Here is a 19,964-nt window from a genome sequence, read left to right as displayed (position 1 = left end):
ATCAGCTGGGCTTGACAATCTGGACCCTCTATTTCTGAAACTATCTGCCGCCATTGTCGCAACCCCTATTACCAGCCTGTTCAACCTCTCTTTCATATCGTCCGAGATCCCCAACGATTGAAAGCTGCTGCAGTCATCCCCCCTCTTCAAAGGGGAGACACCCTGGACCCAAACTGCTATAGACCTATATCCATCCTGCCCTGCCTATCTAAGGTCTTGAAAGCCAAGTCAACAAACAGGTCACTGACCATCTCGAATCCCACCGTACCTTCTCCGCTGTGCAATCTGGTTTCCGAGCCGGTCACGGGTGCACCTCAGCCACACTCAAGGTACTAAACGATATCATAACCGCCATCGATAAAAGACAGTACTGTGCAGCCGTCTTCATCGACCTCGCCAAGGCTTTCGACTCTGTCAATCACCATATTCTTATCGGCAGACTCAATAGCCTCGGTTTTTCGGATGACTGCCTTGCCTGGTTCACCAATTACTTTGCAGACAGAGTTCAGTGTGTCAAATCGGAGGGCATGCTGTCCGGTCCTCTGGCAGTCTCTATGGGGGGGTGCCACAGGGTTAAATTCTCGGGCCGACTCTTTTCTCTGTATATATCAATGATGTTGCTCTTGCTGCGGGCGATTCCCTGATCCACCTCTACGCAGACGACACCATTCTATATACTTTCGGCCCGTCATTGGACACTGTGCTATCTAACCTCCAAATGAGCTTCAATGCCATACAGCACTCCTTCCGTGGCCTCCAACTGCTCTTAAACGCGAGTAAAACCAAATGCATGCTTTTCAACCGATCGCTGCCTGCACCCGCATGCCCGACTAGCATCACCACCCTGGATGGTTCCGACCTTGAATATGTGGACATCTATAAGTACCTAGGTGTCTGGCTAGACTGCAAACTCTCCTTCCCGACTCACATCAAACATCTCCAATCGAAAATCAAATCAAGAGTCGGCTTTCTATTCCGCAACAAAGCCTCCTTCACTCACGCCGCCAAGCTTACCCTAGTAAAACTGACTATCCTACCGATCCTCGACTTCGGCGATGTCATCTACAAAATGGCTTCCAACACTCTACTCAGCAAACTGGATGCAGTCTATCACAGTGCCATCCGTTTTGTCACCAAAGCACCTTATACCACCCACCACTGCGACTTGTATGCTCTAGTCGGCTGGCCCTCGCTACATATTCGTCGCCAGACCCACTGGCTCCAGGTCATCTACAAGTCCATGCTAGGTAAAGCTCCGCCTTATCTCAGTTCACTGGTCACGATGGCAACACCCATCCGTAGCACGCGCTCCAGCAGGTGTATCTCACTGATCATCCCTAAAGCCAACACCTCATTTGGCCGCCTTTCGTTCCAGTACTCTGCTGCCTGTGACTGGAACGAACTGCAAAATCACTGAAGTTGGAGACTTTTATCTCCTCACCAACTTCAAACATCAGCTATCCGAGCAGCTAACCGATCGCTGCAGCTGTACATAGTCTATTGGTAAATAGCCCACCCATTTTCACCTACCTCATTCCCATACTGTTTTTATACTGTTTTTTATTTATTTACTTTTCTGCTCTTTTGCACACCAATATCTCTACCTGTACATGACCATCTGATCATTTATCACTCCAGTGTTAATCTGCAAAATTGTTTTATTCGCCTACCTCCTCATGCCTTTTGCACACATTGTATATAGACTGCCCATTTTTTTCTACTGTGTTATTGACTTGTTAATTGTTTACTCCATGTGTAACTCTGTGTTGTCTGTTCACACTGCTATGCTTTATCTTGGCCAGGTCGCAGTTGCAAATGAGAACTTGTTCTCAACTAGCCTACCTGGTTAAATAAAGGTGAAATAAAAAATAAATAAATAAATAAATAAATGTTCATCAATGTTCATTAGTCACAGGTAACAATGTTTTTCCATGGTGATGCCTATGGGGGTAATCACTTTGAAGAGTCATACTGTAATAATGCAAACAGTTTTGATAATCGATGGCAATTCTAAGAATGAAGCAAGTCAATGAGAGATTGATTGTTTTTGTATTTATTTATTTCCCCTTTTTTAACCAGATAAGTCAGTTGAGAACATGTTTCACCTGATAGACAGTGTTATCCTTGTCTGTGAACCAAATATATCTACAAATACATCTATAGGTACTATTAGAAAAATGGAGAACTCAACGCAATTCACTTCATTTATGCTAGCTGGATTTGAAGACAGTGGACACTTAAAGTAGGCCTACTTGTGTTTCATTATAATAACTGTGTTATGGGTATCCATAGTTTTTGCAAACACAGTGCTTATTGTGGTTATTTGCATTGAGAGATGCCTTCCTACATGAATCCATATATCTGTTTCTGTGCAGTTTGTTTGTAAATTACTTATATGGTAGCACTGGTTTGTTTCCTGCTCTCATGATGTCACACCCTGACCAGAGTTTGCTTTGTATGTTTCTATGTTTTGTTTGGTCAGGGTGTGATCTGAGTGGGCATTCTATGTTGGATGTCTTGTTTGTCTATTTCTATGTCTGGCCTGATATGGTTCTCAATCAGAGGCAGGTGTTAGTCATTGTCTCTGATTGGGAACCATATTTAGGTAGCCTGTTTGGTGTTGGGTTTTGTGGGTGATTGTCTCTGTGTTTGCACCAGATAGGGCTGTTTAGGTTTTCTCACGTTTATTGTTTTTGTTAGTCTATTCATGTATAGTTTTGCTTTATTAAAGAACCATGAATAGAAACCACGCTGCATTTTGGTCCGCCTCTTCTTCAACTCATGAGAACCGTTACAGAATCACCCACCACAACAGGACCAAGCGGCGTGGTAACGGGCAGCAGCAGGAGCAGCGCGATAAAGACTTCTGGACTTGGGAAGAAATCCTTGACGGGAGAGGACCCTGGGCAAGGCCAGGGGAGTGTCGCCGCCCCAAGGTGCAGCAGGAGAAGAGGCAGCAGGAGCAGCGCGAGGAGGAATGGACATGGGAGGACGAATTGGACGGAAAGGGACCCTGGGCACAGCCAGGAGAATATCGCCGCCCCAAAGAAGAGCTGGAGGCGAAGAAGGCGGAGAGGCGCTGGTATGAGGAGGCAGCACGGCGGCGTAGATGGAAGCCCGAGAGTCAGCCCCAAAAATGTATTGGAGGGGGCACACAGGAAGTGGGGCGAAGCCAGGTAGGACACCTGCGCCAACTTCCTGTGCTTACCAGGGGGCGAGAGAGACCGGGCAGGCACCGTGTTATGCGGTGAAGCGCACGGTGTCCCCAGTGCGGGTGCATACACCGGTGCGGTACATACCAGCTCCGCGTATCAGCCAGGCTAGAGTGAGCATCGAGCCAAGTGCCATGAAGCTGGCTCTACGCATCTGGTCCCCAGTGCGTCTCCTTGGGCCGGCTTACATGGCACCAGCCTTGCGCACGGTGTGGCTCGGTGCTCAAGAGCTCCAGTGCGCCTGCACGGTCCGGTCTATCCGGTACCACCTCCACGCACCAGCCATCCGGTGGCAGCCCCCCGCACCAGGCTGTCTCTCCGTCTCATCCCTACAGGTGCTCCCGCCTGTCCAGTGCTGCCGGAGCCTTCCTCCTCTCCAGCGCTGCCGGAGTCTCCCGCCCCTCAGTCCAGAGGCGCTAGAGCCCCTCATTCCAGAGGCGCCAGAGCTACTCAGTCCAGCGCTGCCAGAGCCTTCCTCTCCAGCGTTGCCGGAGCTTCCCATCTGCCCAGCGCCATCTGAGCTACCCGTCTGCCCAGCGCCATCTGAGCTACCCGTCTGCCCAGCGCCGCCTGAGCTACCCGTCTGCCCAGCGCCGCCTGAGCCACCCGTCTGCCCAGCGCCGCCTGAGCCACCCGTCTGCCCAGTGCCGCCAGTCTGCCCAGCGCCGCCAGTCTGCCAGGAGCCGCCAGTACCGCCAGTCTGCCAGGGGCCGCCAGTCAGCCAGGGGCCGCCAGTGCCGCCAGTCAGCCAGTGCCGCCAGTCAGCCCAGAGGCGCCAGAGCCCCTCAGCCCAGAGCCCCTGCCCCGAGCTGCCGCCCCTCTGTCCCGAGCTGCCGCCCCTCTGTCCCGAGCTGCCGCCCCTCTGTCCCGAGCTGTCACACCCTGACCATAGTTTGCTTTGTATGTTTCTATGTTTTGTTTGGTCAGGGTGTGATCTGAGTGGGCATTCTATGTTGGATGTCTTGTTTGTCTATTTCTATGTCTGGCCTGATATGGTTCTCAATCAGAGGCAGGTGTTAGTCATGGTCTCTGATTGAGAACCATATTTAGGTAGCCTGTTTGGTGTTGGGTTTTGTGGGTGATTGTCTCTGTGTTTGCACCAGATAGGGCTGTTTAGGTTTTCTCACATTTATTGTTTTTGTTAGTCTATTCATGTATAGTTTTGCTTTATTAAAGAACCATGAATAGAAACCACTCTGCATTTTGGTCCGCCTCTCCTTCAACTCATGAGAACCGTTACACATGACTAATTTGGTTTCAGATGACCATACAGTTTCCACTATGTGATGTTACCTACAGATATTTTGCATATACACATAAGGAACTAATGAATTGAGCATATTAGCAGCCATGTCCTATGACAGGTACCTTGCTGTATGTTATCCACTACAGTATAACAACATAATGACACTCAACAGGGTGTGTATTTTAATTTGTGTAAGATTGTTGTACTCTTTTGCTAAAAGCATCCAAACACTGTCTTTAACTATTCGTTTGCGATTTTGTGGAAACGTCATAGACAAAGTGTATTGTGACAAGTACCTGGTCGTAAAACTTGCCTGTTCAACTTCAGACACAACCGTTAACGTCTATGGACTCTGTGGTATTGTTTTGACTGTCGCGATCCCTTTAATTACTATGTGTTCATCGAGACCAGACAGAAAGCTTTCAGCACCTGAATTCCTCATCTGGCCTCGCTGCTCAACTTCTCTTTCTGTTGTTTCTTAAATCTGCTCCAGAGTAGATTTGATAGGCCTATGAAAAATGTTCAAACTGTACACACTATTTTATTAGTGTACTATCTCATGTGCCAGCCACTTTTGACCGTATTGTGTTTGGAGTTAGGATGGCTAAAATTAGACAGGCTTGTAAAAACATACTACCTGTAGGTCTGTACCCTAAAACATAAGCTAAACATTAGTGTGACCTGTCCTGATTGTTAAATTTTTGTGTTGTTGACTTGTGTGTTTTGTTACTTATAGTCACAATAATAAATGGGGGTGAGGATGGTGAAAATCAGACTTGTGAAACATTTGCTGATTTCTATAATATTGTCATTGGTGTTTTATTCACTTTCTGATCTCCATTGACTATCTGTCCCTCAAAGAATTGACTTTAAAATGCACTTCCTTGTCTACAAATCCCTGAATGGAATCGGATCCGCCTACCTGTAAGACCTACTCTTCTCCTATGAACCTCCATGTACCCTACATTTAAGCCACGCCAAGCTGCTCCATGCCAGCAGGACCTGTATTAACACAGTGGTGGAACGTTTCTTTTGCTCCCACGCAACACGCCTTTGGAATTCCCTTCCTGCCAATCTCAGGGCTGCTCAGACTGTTTGAGCCTTTAAAGCAGGCCTTAAGACTCATCTCTATAAACCTTCCTTTCCTCCTAGACTTTGATTGTTTGCTTTCATGATTTGGTTACAGTATATATGTTTTGTACTATTGTTTTAGTACATTTTTTTATTTCATGCACTTTGAGATTACAATGTTATAATGAAAAGCACTTTACAAATGTACGAAATTATTATTTAAATAAAAAAAAACAGAAGTTGATAAGTTTGAATTCCTTACTTAAATTTACAGTTTTACCAGAGGCTGCTGTATTTAAGTATGTAACAAATCTAGAAATCATAAACTGTCTGGATCGATACACTAGATGTAAAAAGTAAGCCTACGTTATAGCCCAACTGGCACCCTTACATAGTTCGCTTATGGAAAATAAGCCCTGTAGGGTACATACAAGCTTGGGGATTGTTTGACAGTTTGAGAGAGAAATCTAAGGAAATACAGATCACAAACTATATTCTGCCTGAGATCTGGATGCATGTCATGTTTTCTGAGGGACAACTGTTCTATGTAACATGATATCCGTGTGCCAGCTATCTGACAGATGAACAGCTTTGGTATTCCTAAGAAATCATAAGAGTCATACCAGAAAGGCAACTACCAGGGACACAAGAGAAACGTGTTGTCTAATATGAATAGCTTATTCTCTCCTAACAAATCCCAGATAATTCCTTGATAACAACAAGAGGGACCTGTTGCCTGATTTGGACATCTTACTCTGTTATTATTGAGAAATCAGAGTACCAGATACACATTTACATTTGAGTAATTTAGCAGACACTCGTATCGAGAGCGACTTACAGTTAGTGTATTCATCTTAAAATAGCTAGATGGGACAACCACAGTCATGAGTGAACAGGGAGTATAGGAGGGGGCTGGTCACGCACCCCAGATTGGCCAAATGGAGGGCGAGGGAGAGCTTTGTATGCATCTTTGTGGATGGAGTATAGGTGGTCCAGAGTTATTTTCCCTCTGGATACACATTTAACATGCTGATAGAAAATAGGTAAAACTGATTTAAGTTTCCATTTAAGTCCCCGGCTACTAGGAGCGCCTTCTCTGGGTGAATGTTTCCTTGTTTGCTTATGGTGGAATACAGCTCATTTAATGCTGTCTTAGTGCCAGTCTCTGACTGAGGTGGTATGTAAACAGCTACAAAGAATACAGATGAAAATTCTCTCGGTAGGTAGTGTGGTCTACAGCTTATCATGAGAAACTATACCTCAGGAAAGCAACAGCTCGAGACTTCCTTAGATATCATGCACCAGCTGTTGTTTACAAAAATACATAGACCGCCGCCCCTTGTCTTACCAGACGTCCAGACGTCGCTGTTCTATCCTGCCGGTACATCGTATAACCAGCCAGCTGTATGTTATCGTTGTTCAGCCACGACTCAGTGAAGCATAAGATTTTACAGTTTTTAATGTCCCGTTGGCAGTTTAATATTCTGCGTAACTCGTCAATTTTATTGTCCAAAGATTGCACATTTGCTAGCAGAATTGAGGGAAGTGGGGGTTTATTCGATCGCCTTCGACTTCTCAGCAAGCAGCCCGCTCTCTGTGCCTCTCTTTCTCCATCTCCTTTTCACGCAGATCATGGGGCTTGGGGCCTGTTCCCGAGGGAGCGATATATCCTCCGCCTCGGGCTCGTCAGAGTTGTGAAAGATGAAAAAGGATTCTGCTTGTCCGTGGTGAGTTATCGCAGTCCTGATGTCTAGAAATAATTTCTGGTCATAAGAGATGGTAGCGGCAACATTATGTACAAATTGAGTAAAAAAATAAGTTCCAAACAATGCAGCTAAACCAACAAAAAACACAATCGGTTGGGGGTACGTAAAACATCTGCCTTCTGCTCCATTGCCATCTTACCTAATGTTATACTAACATTATACTGCGACCAGACGCCCTCTTATGGTCCTGATGTTAATGTCATGTTTTAATGTTCCTACAATGTTCTCAGAACATCAGTGGGATAACATCTCGCTGAAACCCTTAAAGCCACATTTCCCAAACTTTAACATGGGGACCCCAAGGGGTGCACGTTTTGTTTTTTTGCCCTAGCACTACACAGCTGATTCAAATCATCAAATAATCATCAAGCTTTGATTATTTGAATAAGCTATGTAGTGTTATGGCAAAAGAATGCTTGTGCACCCCTTGGGGTCCCCAGTACAGAGTTTGCTAAACTCTGCCTGAAATGGACCTAATGGGAACATTGCATAATGACCTCAAGACATCCCCTGTTTGCTGGGTTAATACATAAATACAGTAAATATAATCAAATGAGTTGCTTGTCATAAACTCAATATAGTTCCATCTCTATGGAGTAGTTACATGTTGACACTGAAACTACAATCCCATGTGATCATACACTATGATATATTTAGAGGCCAGAAGGACAAGTTATTGGAGCAGAATCCCTCTCTCATGCAAGAAGACATTTCATGGACAGGCTTTCTGAGCCTACACAGAATCAAATTATTCACTCTTGAATTTGTTCACCTTCATACACACTGAAGCCTTGTAAGGACTAAGAATTTTTGCATTGACCAGAGGAAGAAAATTAGCAAAAGCTATGGAGAACTCAACCCAAGTCAAGTTATTTTATCTTTTTGGCTTGCAAGAGACATTTAACAACAAATCAATATATTTTATCTTGTCTCTTATCACATATCTTCTCATCATCACTATGAATTTGACTCTGATCATAACAATAATTCAGGAGAAAGGCCTCCATGAGCCCATGTATATCTTTCTGTGTAGTTTATGTGTCAATGGATTGTATGGAACTGCTGGTTTCTACCCCAAGTTGTTACTGGACCTTCAGTCAGATGTTCAGGTAATATCTTATGGTGGATGTTTCACTCAAGCCTATGTCATATACACATCTGTCCTGTGTGAAATGTCTACTCTGACAGTGATGTCTTACGACAGGTATGTGGCAATATGCAGACCACTACTATATCATACCATTGTGACATCTTTAACTGTTAGAAAGTTACTCTTATTGTCTTGGTGTTATCCTTTATTTATAGCACTCATAGCACTTAGTTTAGCCGTCAGAGTTCCTTTGTGTGGATCTCGCATTGATAAGATCTTCTGTGACAATCCGTCTATACTGAAACATGCATGTTTACCCATAACCATCAATCAGATTTTGAACAAATTTGTAATAGTGGTTCATGTTTTACAGATACTTTTCATTGTATTTTCTTACTGTCAGATTGTAAGGACTTGTGTAAAGTCAGCTAAGGGAAGGATTAAGTTCACACAGACTTGTGTGCCACATTTAATAACAATATTTATTTTCATCACGGTGACCCTGTTTGACACGTTGCAAGGGTGGAATAATGTAAATAGTACACTAAATATGCGTAATGCAATGGCTGTACAATTCCTTGTTATACCACCTGTCTTTAACCCTCTCATATATGGACTTAACCTCCAGCAGATTCGAAGGGCAGTTTTTAGAAAGTGTAATGCACATAACATCATTGATATGAGACATTAGTTACATGATCGTACACACCAGGGAGACTTCCTGATATCAGAAGCAAGGATAAATGGCGCCTTGGTCAAGAGTAGACTTTTCTTTCGACCAATCGATTTGTCTAAATTTTAAAACATGTATTTCTCCATATCCTCATCTCACATCCTAGTTGCCTATTTATCTTACCATTTCTACCAACCTGCGTGCCAGTTAAGATTTTTATCGGGACATATTCGTGGAACAGTTTCATTTAATTTATAATAGTCTTTGTATCTCAATCATTGTCTGTTGTTAATCTACATTCTACAATATAAATATAAATTAAAATGATACAAATCTAAAAGGAACTTTTGGTGCCACTGTCAACTATGTAAAAATAGCCGACATAAAGCCAACACATAAAAACAATGCATCCTGCATGCAGAAAATATACTGATACAATTAAATATCCTATAAATCACATTGGCTATCCATGGCCTGTCTGCAACAAACTTGAAACACTGTATCAACTATCAACTGGGTCAGTTATTTTATGACGTTTCCACTGGATCAGAGCATTACATTTTTACCTCTCATGCCGAGTGGTTATCAAAAGAGAGAGTTGGAAATATTGTTCAAAAACTTTGTGGAACTATTGTCTTTCTTAACAGATTCTAATAACAGACTTTATTTACTTGCTGTTTGAGGTTGAGAAACATTTCTTTGAGAAGTTCCACAGCTCATCAGTGGTGGTGAGATAAGACATTCAGAAATAGTTTGGATATATATAATGGGCACATTTATAGGCCTACATTTGCACGCAGGTCAGGTAGATTAGTCGTACTTCTATATGCGTAATCAGGTGTGAGTCCTTACTTAATAAAAACATTGATAGGAGCGTTTCAAACAAAAAACTATGAACAAAATGATAAAACTCATAAATGGAATTAAATGAACAAAAACTTGTTTCTCACAATATAGCATAGGTTGTGAGTTCTGCAATACAAATATCCACTCCGACATTGAGACGGTAAATTACCGTAACCAAATAAACATTGCAGATTAGAAATATTGTGAATTAACAGTAAATGTAGGCTCCTACTGGTGATATTTGTAATGGGGTATTGATAGAGGTGGCAAACAATGCACACATTGAAGTTATGCAACAATGAATATGGAGGAAGAGAGCCACAATCCCCATATTCTTGAACGGTGGCCTCCCCGCAGCCTTTTCAATGGATTCATCCACAAATCAGATAGGTGTCTCGTGGTAAAAATCTATATTTTGTGACTGACTTAAAAAAAAAAGTTTTCATTACAGACCCCATTTGTCATACAGTATTCCATTCCATAAGTAACCCAGACCTTATCAAAGTTGCACAGTATACTCTTAATCTTGTAATAAATCAAATCTAGTGATACATAATTTGACATTTCTGCCATCCATTGTGACATTGTGGGAGGATGACCAACTTTCCAATTAATGGCAATGCATTTCTTAGTTGCTATACATGCTATGGTTACATAGTTTCTTATTTTAATATCAACATTTCTAAGCAAACAAAAACAGGGAAAGTGAGAATCTATAGACATTCTGAGACAAAAGAACATAGTCTGCCAGAATGTAGCCAACTCAGATGAGGCATGACAATGAATTGCTTTGGTGTACATTTATACATTATATTATCCAAGAATAGAATCAATGGTTCCATAATTGAAATGACCATTATTCCCAGATCTCAGACTGTAGCCTACCCATCAACTCAAGATGGATCTTTGTATCTATTCACTGATTGTTATAATATACTGCAAAAGTCACCTGAGCTCTTTAGACTGGCCTTCCCTCGCTGTCTGACCCTGCTGGGACACCGGTCACCATCTGATCCTGCTAAGACATAATGAGCATAGTGTTGTGTACTGACTGTGCACTATAACAGTGAAGCCTGTAGAGCTGTTTATACAGTGTCAGTGTGAAAAGTAGGGAATTATATAGGAAAACTGACAGATCAATAACGTTACATTGCTATACTGACTCTAATAAAAACTCACATTGCGCTCTCAAAAAACATCAGAATATCGGTCTTCCATCCTTTGGCTGCTGGTTCCATTAGATACACATGTTTTAGGTTATTAAGTATTATTAAGCATCTATGTGCTTATGACCAGGCCTCCTCAGTGTGTCTCTCAAAATAAGTGGATATTCACAACCACTTTGGAAGAAAATTCATTGTTGCATTGATGCAATAAGAATAATATGCATGTAGAAAGTATGGTTGAATGTAGGCTACACATTTAGAGTGATATGATGTGCATAAACAAGATACAAGAAATACCGAACAGAAATATCACATCACTACATTTTTAGAAATCCAAGATTAACGTATATTACATATGCATATTCTGACAAATCAAAATGATGTATTTTTGTTTTTTACAGTTTTATGGTGGTATGAATGATTGTTTTAGAAATGGCACAAAGTAGGCTATGCATAGCTTTAGGCAGTAAATCAAATGATTTACACTTGTCATTGGACAAACCTTGAGTTGGATTGACATATTGACCAGCCAACCATTGATTGTAGCTTTGTGGGCCCTTCCCTCCCTGATATAGTGTTATGATTTTTTTCTACTAGCACAACAGGATGTAAAATAGTCTACTATACAGAGCTACATTGTCGATGTATCGGGTTCAACGGAAGTGCAAAATTCAATAACAGACACCTCAAACTAGTTTGAACTATTTTATTTCAGTGCCAGGGGTAGTTACCTCTGTTTTGCAACAATGTTTGTTTTGCAACAATAGTGTCACATAGCTTTCAGTTGTCCTGAATTGTTGATACACCTTAGTTTTCTCAAGATTAAGTGTAGAACTTTATATCACCTACAGATGTATCAAAATGCACGTTTTACATGTAATAACAGAATATATACTATATTTAATCAATTGTTTTTCTCCCACTGTAAAATTTGTAAAATAAAAAACGTGTATCGTCCACAATATATAAATATCTTGTTCTGTATTGCAATGACAATCTTTTGTGTTCTATCTTCATAGTTGATTAATTTACAGCAGGTGAAATAATAAAGATACAGATCATTTCACCCCAATTTGGTGTGATCTATGACTCAACATCAAACCTGCTGTGGAACAGCTCAAATTAACAAGTATAACATTTTTTAAAGTTACTACATGTGGGAAGCATGTTGTCATCGCTTCAGTTTGTCCAGAATTGGTTACATTTAGGCAAACTGCAATGATTATTGTGTAAGAATAGATTCTAATAATCTTTATAGTTGAGGTGTATATGTTAACGTACAAGATATCTGAACATGCCAATTCTCCTATTGCGTATTTGTGACAGAGCTTTTTGATGACACACAGTTCAAGACAAAGTTTAACACATTGGTTGAAATGGTCTCTATTTTTATTCTCCTAGCAGATAGATCAAGCTTGAGAAGCTAACACCATTTTACATATTCTTGACCTTATCATAATTTTCACTCTCAGGTCACAGGTCAACATAGTGTTTGTAGTATCTTTCCGGTGCAGCCAACTTCTTGTTAGGCCCAGTTCAATATTGTTGCATCATTCACATCAGACCAGTCTGAAGGGAGGCCATTAAGACTAATGCCACTGTAAACCTCCCTGGGACCAACCCTTCAATTGGCCTAACAAGAGACAAGAGACAGTAACCAAGGCCTACGTTTGTTGTTGTTTCATTCTCTCTGATCTCTCAGGTAGGTGTTGCTGTAAGGTTTTCAAGGGAATTAAGAGACACAATGGACTAATGACCTGTTTTCTGAAGACTGACGGCCAAACAAATACAGTACACATGTTTTCCTGCTCAATTGACCAGCTTCTACATACCCTAAGGCATGTGGATAATGAACAGGCCTCCAAGTCGTTACTTAACATCCCAATGTCTCTGCGTTTCTATGTGGTATACTTTTTTATGTTATATCGCAAACACACAATAATACATATAATGTTTTACCTTCCCTTGAAGAAATTCCCATATAAATAGAGTGCATTTCAAAACACTGAAATCACAAATGAGTTGTCTTTGTAATGATTGCAATTTCCAGCAAAACTAAAACAAGTGGCCATCTGTCAAGTTGCAGGCATAAGGGTATTGTGTTTCAGTCATCCCTAAGCCAAATATTAGTCAGGCCTGTGTATTACAGGTGTAGGATCTTTAGGTATTTGAAAAATAAATATTGACAAATTATTTGATCAAATGTAGAATTTGGCCTTTATTACTACAGCCTATTGAAACGCAATTAATAACACATTCATAAATGTCCAAAAAGACAATCCCAAAATAACGAATAACGAATAAAGTTTTGAAGTGTCAGGTATATATCTAGGAGATATACAATAGCTAAGGAAATATTTGTGTTTTTTTGGACACATGTTTAACCCCTTATTTTTGTTGGCACAAAACTACCTCCATACTTCCATTCTTTTGTATGGGTTACCTTCAGATGAGTCCCGTGACACTGAGCCAAACAGAGAATGCCATCGAGTTCATGAGTCTCCCCTTTCCATAGTGGGTTCAAATTAGTATGTACAGTGGTTCCTCCTTTAAAAGTTGCGTCATACTGCGGCACACCCTGCCTGCTGCTGCAGCATTCTGTGGCACGTCATTTAATTCTCAGCCATTTCTTCTGTTTCTGCAAGTTATTGCTAGTTTGCCACCAGGGGGCATCTTTGAGACGCATTTAATAGTGTTCCGTATTGGCATTACCAGAGAATTTAAAACCATTTTTGTAATACATAGTATATGGGATTGATTGGCTTAATTCATTTGATTAATATTATGATGTTTCCCATTCAGAGAAATATTGTCAGTTTGTAAAATCAGACAGTTGCCCTCTCAGAGCGCATACTGGACATTCGGGCCGAGGAGTTGGGTTGTTTTGAGTGTTCTGGCCTTACAACGGAAGTCAAGCACCCAAGCTAACGTTGGCTAGCTACTTCCAGACACAAATGAGACCACTCTGATCATTTACTGACACCGGCCATATTCAATGGGTGTTGAGTGCTCATAAAGTAATTATTCTGCGCTCTGGTACACTCAGACGAGTGTGCTCTGAAATCTGTGTAGATAGTAGGCTGGACACATGAAATTTTTAACAACGTTCTTTTCTGATAAAAAAAAAACGAGTTCATTGCATCCGCCGTGGAGCCCAGTTTCATAATATGACCATATTTCCCAGCTGCTTGCTGTCGTTTTGAAGTAATCGCGAAAAACAGGCCTTATTAAAATAAGTTTATTTTTCACACTGCCAGCTCCTATTAGATCTACTGAGCACTGTGGCACCAACTCGCCTTCCGAACATTCTATTCCAAGCTTATTGTTCAATGTCACAATGCCTGCTTCTCTATTGTTGGCAATGAGACCTGCTCACATTGTTTTATAGTTCAAATGTAAACAACAAAAATAATATTGGAACTCTGTGGTCTTCCCATTGTTTCCTATGGTGGAAATATAGGCATGTCTGTCTATTTCACCAAATATCTCGCAATGTATATATTTAGATTTTTTCAAGTTCGGTGTGAAATGGCTAGCTAGTTAGCAGAGTGCGCTAATAGCGTTTCAATCGGTGACATCACTCACTCTGAGACCTTGAAGTAGTTGTTCCCCTTGCTCTGTAAAGGCTGCGGCATTTGTGGAGCGATGGTTAATGATGGTTCGAGGGTGGCTGTTGCCTATGTGTGTAGAGCAGGGGTGTCAAAGTCAAATGGACGGAGGGCCAAATAAAAAAATCAGCTACAAGACGAGGGCCGGACTGTTCGAATGTTCATTGAAAATTTTTAAATGACGCATATAGTCTAGTGAACCTAATTGAACCTACTGAAAACCTAACAAATATATTACAATATGATCAGATAAATAAAGCAATATTTTCTTATGGCTCTGTCAGTAATCTTTAATTTTCAACAGACACAAAAGACAAATTTCCTTTATATAAATATCCCCATAACATGAACATTAAATGAAAGAAACCGGTATTCAAGGCACCATCAGTAGACTATATTTTCTATTTTAGCAAAAGTGGGCTAAATTTACTTCAAAGAAAAAACAATAATAGCAATTTTCTATCATCCACTCAACTGAAATATTTTAAAAATATAATTGGATTGAAATACAAAAAATAAAGTGCAAAAATCTATTAATCAAAAACAACACTTTGTTTAAGGAGAAGTAACATGCAGTGAAAACAAATATTAAATTTTAACTTTTAAACTTGAACTGAGTAAAAACTCTAAATATGTGATTGCACAGTAATGTTCACTTGTTTGAGGTTGAGGGTGATACTTGGTGGTGTCCCATCTTTTCCACAAGTTCATCAATGTTCGGGGTAAGGCTCTGAGCTGAAGAAATCCTCAGAATTGAGTGGAGGTGTTCAGCAGTAAGTCGACTTCTGTGTGATGTTTTGTTCAGGTTCATCAAAGAAAACAGTTGTTCACACAGGTATGTGCTGCCAAACATAGACAACGTTTGAGCAGCCTGGATGCGCAGCTGGGGCATTGTGCCGGGAGGAAACGGGCGAACTCCGCAGCACCCACTGCCGCATATTTTGCCCTCAGTGCATCATTGCATTGGAGGTCAATCAACTCCATTTGGAGGTTTGGTGGTGAGCTTTCCACGTCAACAGCAAATGGGTTACCGAGCAGTTCCAACCTGCTTTTTTGTGCTTCAAAGTCAGCAAATCGGCGTCGAAAGTCAGCGGCAAGCATACCTATTTTATCAGCCAACTGTGTGCTCGGGAACGCACTGGTAGAGAGCTTCTCTTTCATGGTCTGGCAGCTGGGAAAGTGGCTCAAATTTTCTTTCCGCATCTGCGTCTCCCACAGAGTCAGTTTGGTTTTAAATGCCTTCACTGTACTGTACATATCAGAGATGACACGATCCCGACCCTGCAGCTGCAAGTTTATTGCATTCAGATGACTCGTAATGTCACACAGAAAAGCCATTTCACACAGAAACATTTCGTCTCGGAGTTGTGTTGTGTCTTTCCCTTTGCTGTCCAAGAACAGACAAATCTCCTCACGAAGCTCGAAACATCTTTGAAGCACCTTTCCCTGGCTTAGCCATCGCACCTCTGTGTGATAAGGCAAATCACCATGCTCCGTTTCTAACTCCGTCAGAAATGCCTTGAACTGGCGGTGATTCAAACCTTTGGCTCTGATAAAGTTAACTGTGCGCGTGATGATGCTCATTACATGCTCCATTTTCAAGGCTTTACCGCACAACGCTTCCTGGTGTATGATACAATGATAAGCTGTCAGCTCACCTGTCGCGTTTTCCTCTTGCATCTTTTCCCGTATCTTCGCCACCAGTCCGCTCCTGTGTCCACACATCGCAGGTGCTCCGTCGGTTGTCAAACCCACGAGTTTTTCCCAAGGCAGCTCCATCTCATTTACACATCTTGACACCTCTTCATACAAATCATGCCCCGTAGTTGTGCCATGCATAGGACGTAAAGCCAAAAACTCCTCTGTCACGCTTAGGTTGGAGTCCACTCCGCGGATGAAAATTGACAACTGGGCAATGTCAGAAATGTCGGTGCTCTCATCCACAGCCAAGGAATATGCAATAAAATCTTTTCCCTTTTTCACAAGCTGCTCTTTTAGATTGATGGACAACTGGTCTTCTCTCTCGGCAATGGTGTTTCTGCTCAGACTCACATTTAAAAAGAGTTGCCTTTTTCTGGGCAAACTTCGTCACAAACTTTAATCATGCAGTTTTGATGAAATCCCCCTCCGTAAATGGCCGGGCTGATTTAGCGATCTCTTCTGCCAAAATAAAACTGGCCTTGACAGCAGCCTGGCCTTGTGATTTGGCTTTTTGAACAGAGCCTGTCGAGATTTGAGGCCTCGTTTTAATTCCTCTGCCTTTTGTAGCCTTTGTTCCATGTCCATATTCTTGTTTTTGTCCGCGTGTTTCGTTTCATAATGTCGTCTCAGATTATACTCTTTCAGTACCGCCACACTTTCTCCACACAGAAGACACACAGGTTTTCCAGCTACCTTCGTGAACATATACTCCGACTCCCACCTTGTTTGAAACCCCCGGTTCTCAGTATCCACCTTCCGTTTTGCCATTTTTGATGGGTATCTGAAAGTTAATTTTACTGTGATGCTGACGACTGCTGTGCCAATAAATATTGAAATGAAGCAGCCTACTGCTCGGTGCGTCACCTTTGCATTGTGGGAAATGTAGTATTGGTGCGTGTAAAAGATCTGCGGGCTGCCGGCTTGCTGCGGGCCGGTTCTAATAATAAATCAAGATCATCCCAGGGGCCGTAAAAAACCTTCTTGCGGGCCGGATGTGGCCCGCGGGCCTTGACTCTGACATATGTGGTGTAGAGGATCCCTGGTTCCAGCCCAGGTAGGAGCGAGGAGAGGGACGGAAGCAAAACTGTTACACGGTCACAATTTTAATCAGGAATCTCCTCTTTGTCATTATGTAAGTCTGGGCAGCGAGCTCGTTTGTCATCGATCGCTAGACCAGAAATAGTCCAAAGTCTTTATTTTCCCCTACTTTTTCATTACACAGACATAAGCACAGTTGACACCATCGAGGTGCGGATGTTTACTTTCTACACAAGTAATTTTTTTCCAGTTTCGTACGACGAACAGATTGTAGTGGTAAAATAAAGAGGGATACATTTTTAATTCTAAGCATCACTCCAGTCAAAACAGGCTCTGCGAATGTTCGATTCCATTAATTTGCCATGGGCTCGCTCTAGTGTTCCAGTTTAGCAAACGTTCTTAAGCCGTTTTTCAGCCTTGGGTAAATTTTGACTCGTTCTACTGTCCAGCCTATAGAGAGCCAGAGCGAATTTATGAAAACACCCAAATGTCCATTGAGAAAGCACAAAAACTATACCATTTAGCTAAGCTAAGAATGACGAGAATAATAAAGTCAAACGTTGGGTAGTTAGATAGCCTATAGTTAATATACTGGCAAGTTTGATGTATAACTACTAATGTTAGGTAGCAAGCTAACATGCCGGTATATACTGCTGTAATGATATGCTATGTGGTTCGTAAGGACAGCGTAGCTAACAAATTGTCAGCCAACATAACATGGTAAGGTAACTTGTTTGAAAAGTAATGACTTTATTACATTGAGTAGCAAGCTACCCCTTGGTCGTTAGGGATAATCTGGTCTGTGATAGGAGGGGGGGTTTCACACCTAGCTCGGCTATTAGACTATTCTTTAGTAAAGGTTGTTCAGCTATTAGCCCTCCTCCCCAACTGGCAACAAATTGCTGTTCCCATCTCATTCCTTTCCCTCTTCCACGTGTCATCATTCTGCTCCTGAGTGGCTCGCATGTGGGTGTGCTGGCAGGATATGGCAGCATCTTCGGTTGTGCGTCAAGAATTCTTCATAGAGTAGCACGTTTGCATGAAGATGTGGTTATTCACGGGCAAATTGTTATATGCTATGTCTTTTTGTCAAGAGCAAAACCTTTTTTTTCTATCAAAAATAATTGTTCTGAAAGCAAGTATCCTAAAAATGACATATGCTGCTTTAGATTGAACAGTCATATCTCAGTTATTGTTTTCATATCTATAAAAAAATAAGCTGTTTTCTTTACATTCAGAGAGCGAGCTGACCAAAAGGTCGAAAATGTAGATATTGCCAGATGTTCACTGTCCGACGAACAGGCCGTGGAAGATTTATTGCTGGCAAATGTGTCCATAACCAGAGGTAATTAAACTGTTCTGTGTTATTTTTCTCCATCTCCGCCTGTCTTGTTGTACATGAAACCTGTCTCACATGCATTAATAAAAAAAACTTAAGATGTCAGCTGCTAATTTTCAGATTTACACCACATAAACACAGCCATTTTCACTGGACTATCTGTTGCTGCCAAGTCATGAGTTCCCTGGGGGTTAGCCTTGCAATAACCAAGTGGTGAGACACATAGCCCTCTATATTTAAATGTTTCAGGTACACTCCGATAGGTGTCTGCGTCACATACAGTATCTTCTATTGTTTGTCCTCGTGTCTGTTTTTCAGCCTAAAGTACTCTGTAGCCACTTAGTGTGGACACCAGGTGAGACAACACACACACAATAACAGTCTCTCTTCTTCACTTCATCCCTCTCCCCCTTCTCCCTAAATCTTCTAGGTTATATCAGCTGTTTTGGTGAACCCCTCCCGCATCTGAACTGCCTGACACAGACGGCACAGCATGATCATAGGTGAGATGTCACTTGGTCAGGTCAACAGGAAGTATTATTAAAGAGATGTTTTACATTGAAATAAGAATAAATTACAATTAAAAAAACAAGGCTTACTCATGCTCTCTCTCTATCCATCTGTCACTCGTCTGCAGGTATGTTTTGATGTGAGAGAGGAAGCCAGTCCCATCATCGACACCTCACCCTCTCTTAAGATAACCTTCAGGCCCCAAGGCTGGTTACGAGACACAGCAATTGTGATGAACTGAGAGAATATTAGGGTAGCACTGTAATTCATGAATCAAATGCTGTCTGCCACTGTTCTTACCTCTTTCCCTTTCTGTCTTCTACACCTCTCGCCCCACCTCGTCTTTCTGTCTTCTACACCTCTCACCACCTTGTCTTTCTGTCTTCTACACCTCTCTCACCACCTTGTCTTTCTGTCTTCTACACCTCTCTCCCCACCTTGTCTTTCTGTCTTCTACACCTCTCTCCCCACCTCGTCTTTCTGTCTTCTACACCTCTCTCACCACCTTGTCTTTCTGTCTTCTACACCTCTCTCCCCACCTTGTCTTTCTGTCTTCTACACCTCTCTCCCCACCTCGTCTTTCTGTCTTCTACACCTCTCTCCCCACCTCGTCTTTCTGTCTTCTACACCTCTCTCCCCACCTCGTCTTTCTGTCTTCTACACCTCTCTCTCCACCTCGTCTTTCTGTCTTCTACACC

General features: G+C 41.9%; 1 protein-coding gene and 1 pseudogene across 1 annotated transcript; both read left to right on the top strand.

Annotated features, from left to right (window-relative positions):
* Positions 1–4,334: 4,334 nt before the first annotated feature.
* On the top strand, positions 4,335–5,121 carry LOC115137792 (olfactory receptor 10J5-like; annotated as a pseudogene).
* A 2,869-nt stretch (positions 5,122–7,990) lies between these two features.
* LOC115137622 (olfactory receptor 1D2-like) lies at positions 7,991–9,407 on the top strand. The gene has a single exon (XM_029673942.2). It carries the CDS (start codon positions 8,141–8,143, stop codon positions 9,074–9,076), a length of 936 nt encoding a protein of 311 aa, XP_029529802.1. The 5' UTR covers positions 7,991–8,140; the 3' UTR covers positions 9,077–9,407.
* The last annotated feature ends 10,557 nt before the right edge of the window (positions 9,408–19,964 follow it).

This window comes from Oncorhynchus nerka, linkage group LG11 (assembly GCF_034236695.1).
Source record: "Oncorhynchus nerka isolate Pitt River linkage group LG11, Oner_Uvic_2.0, whole genome shotgun sequence".
Lineage (NCBI taxonomy): Eukaryota > Metazoa > Chordata > Actinopteri > Salmoniformes > Salmonidae > Oncorhynchus > Oncorhynchus nerka.
This window is presented reverse-complemented; position numbering and strand designations above follow the sequence as displayed.

Excerpts from the sequence above, each read along its gene's own strand:
- LOC115137622 (XM_029673942.2), top strand. The coding sequence starts at position 8,141 with ATGGAGAACTCAACCCAAGTCAAGTTATTTTATCTTTTTGGCTTGCAA.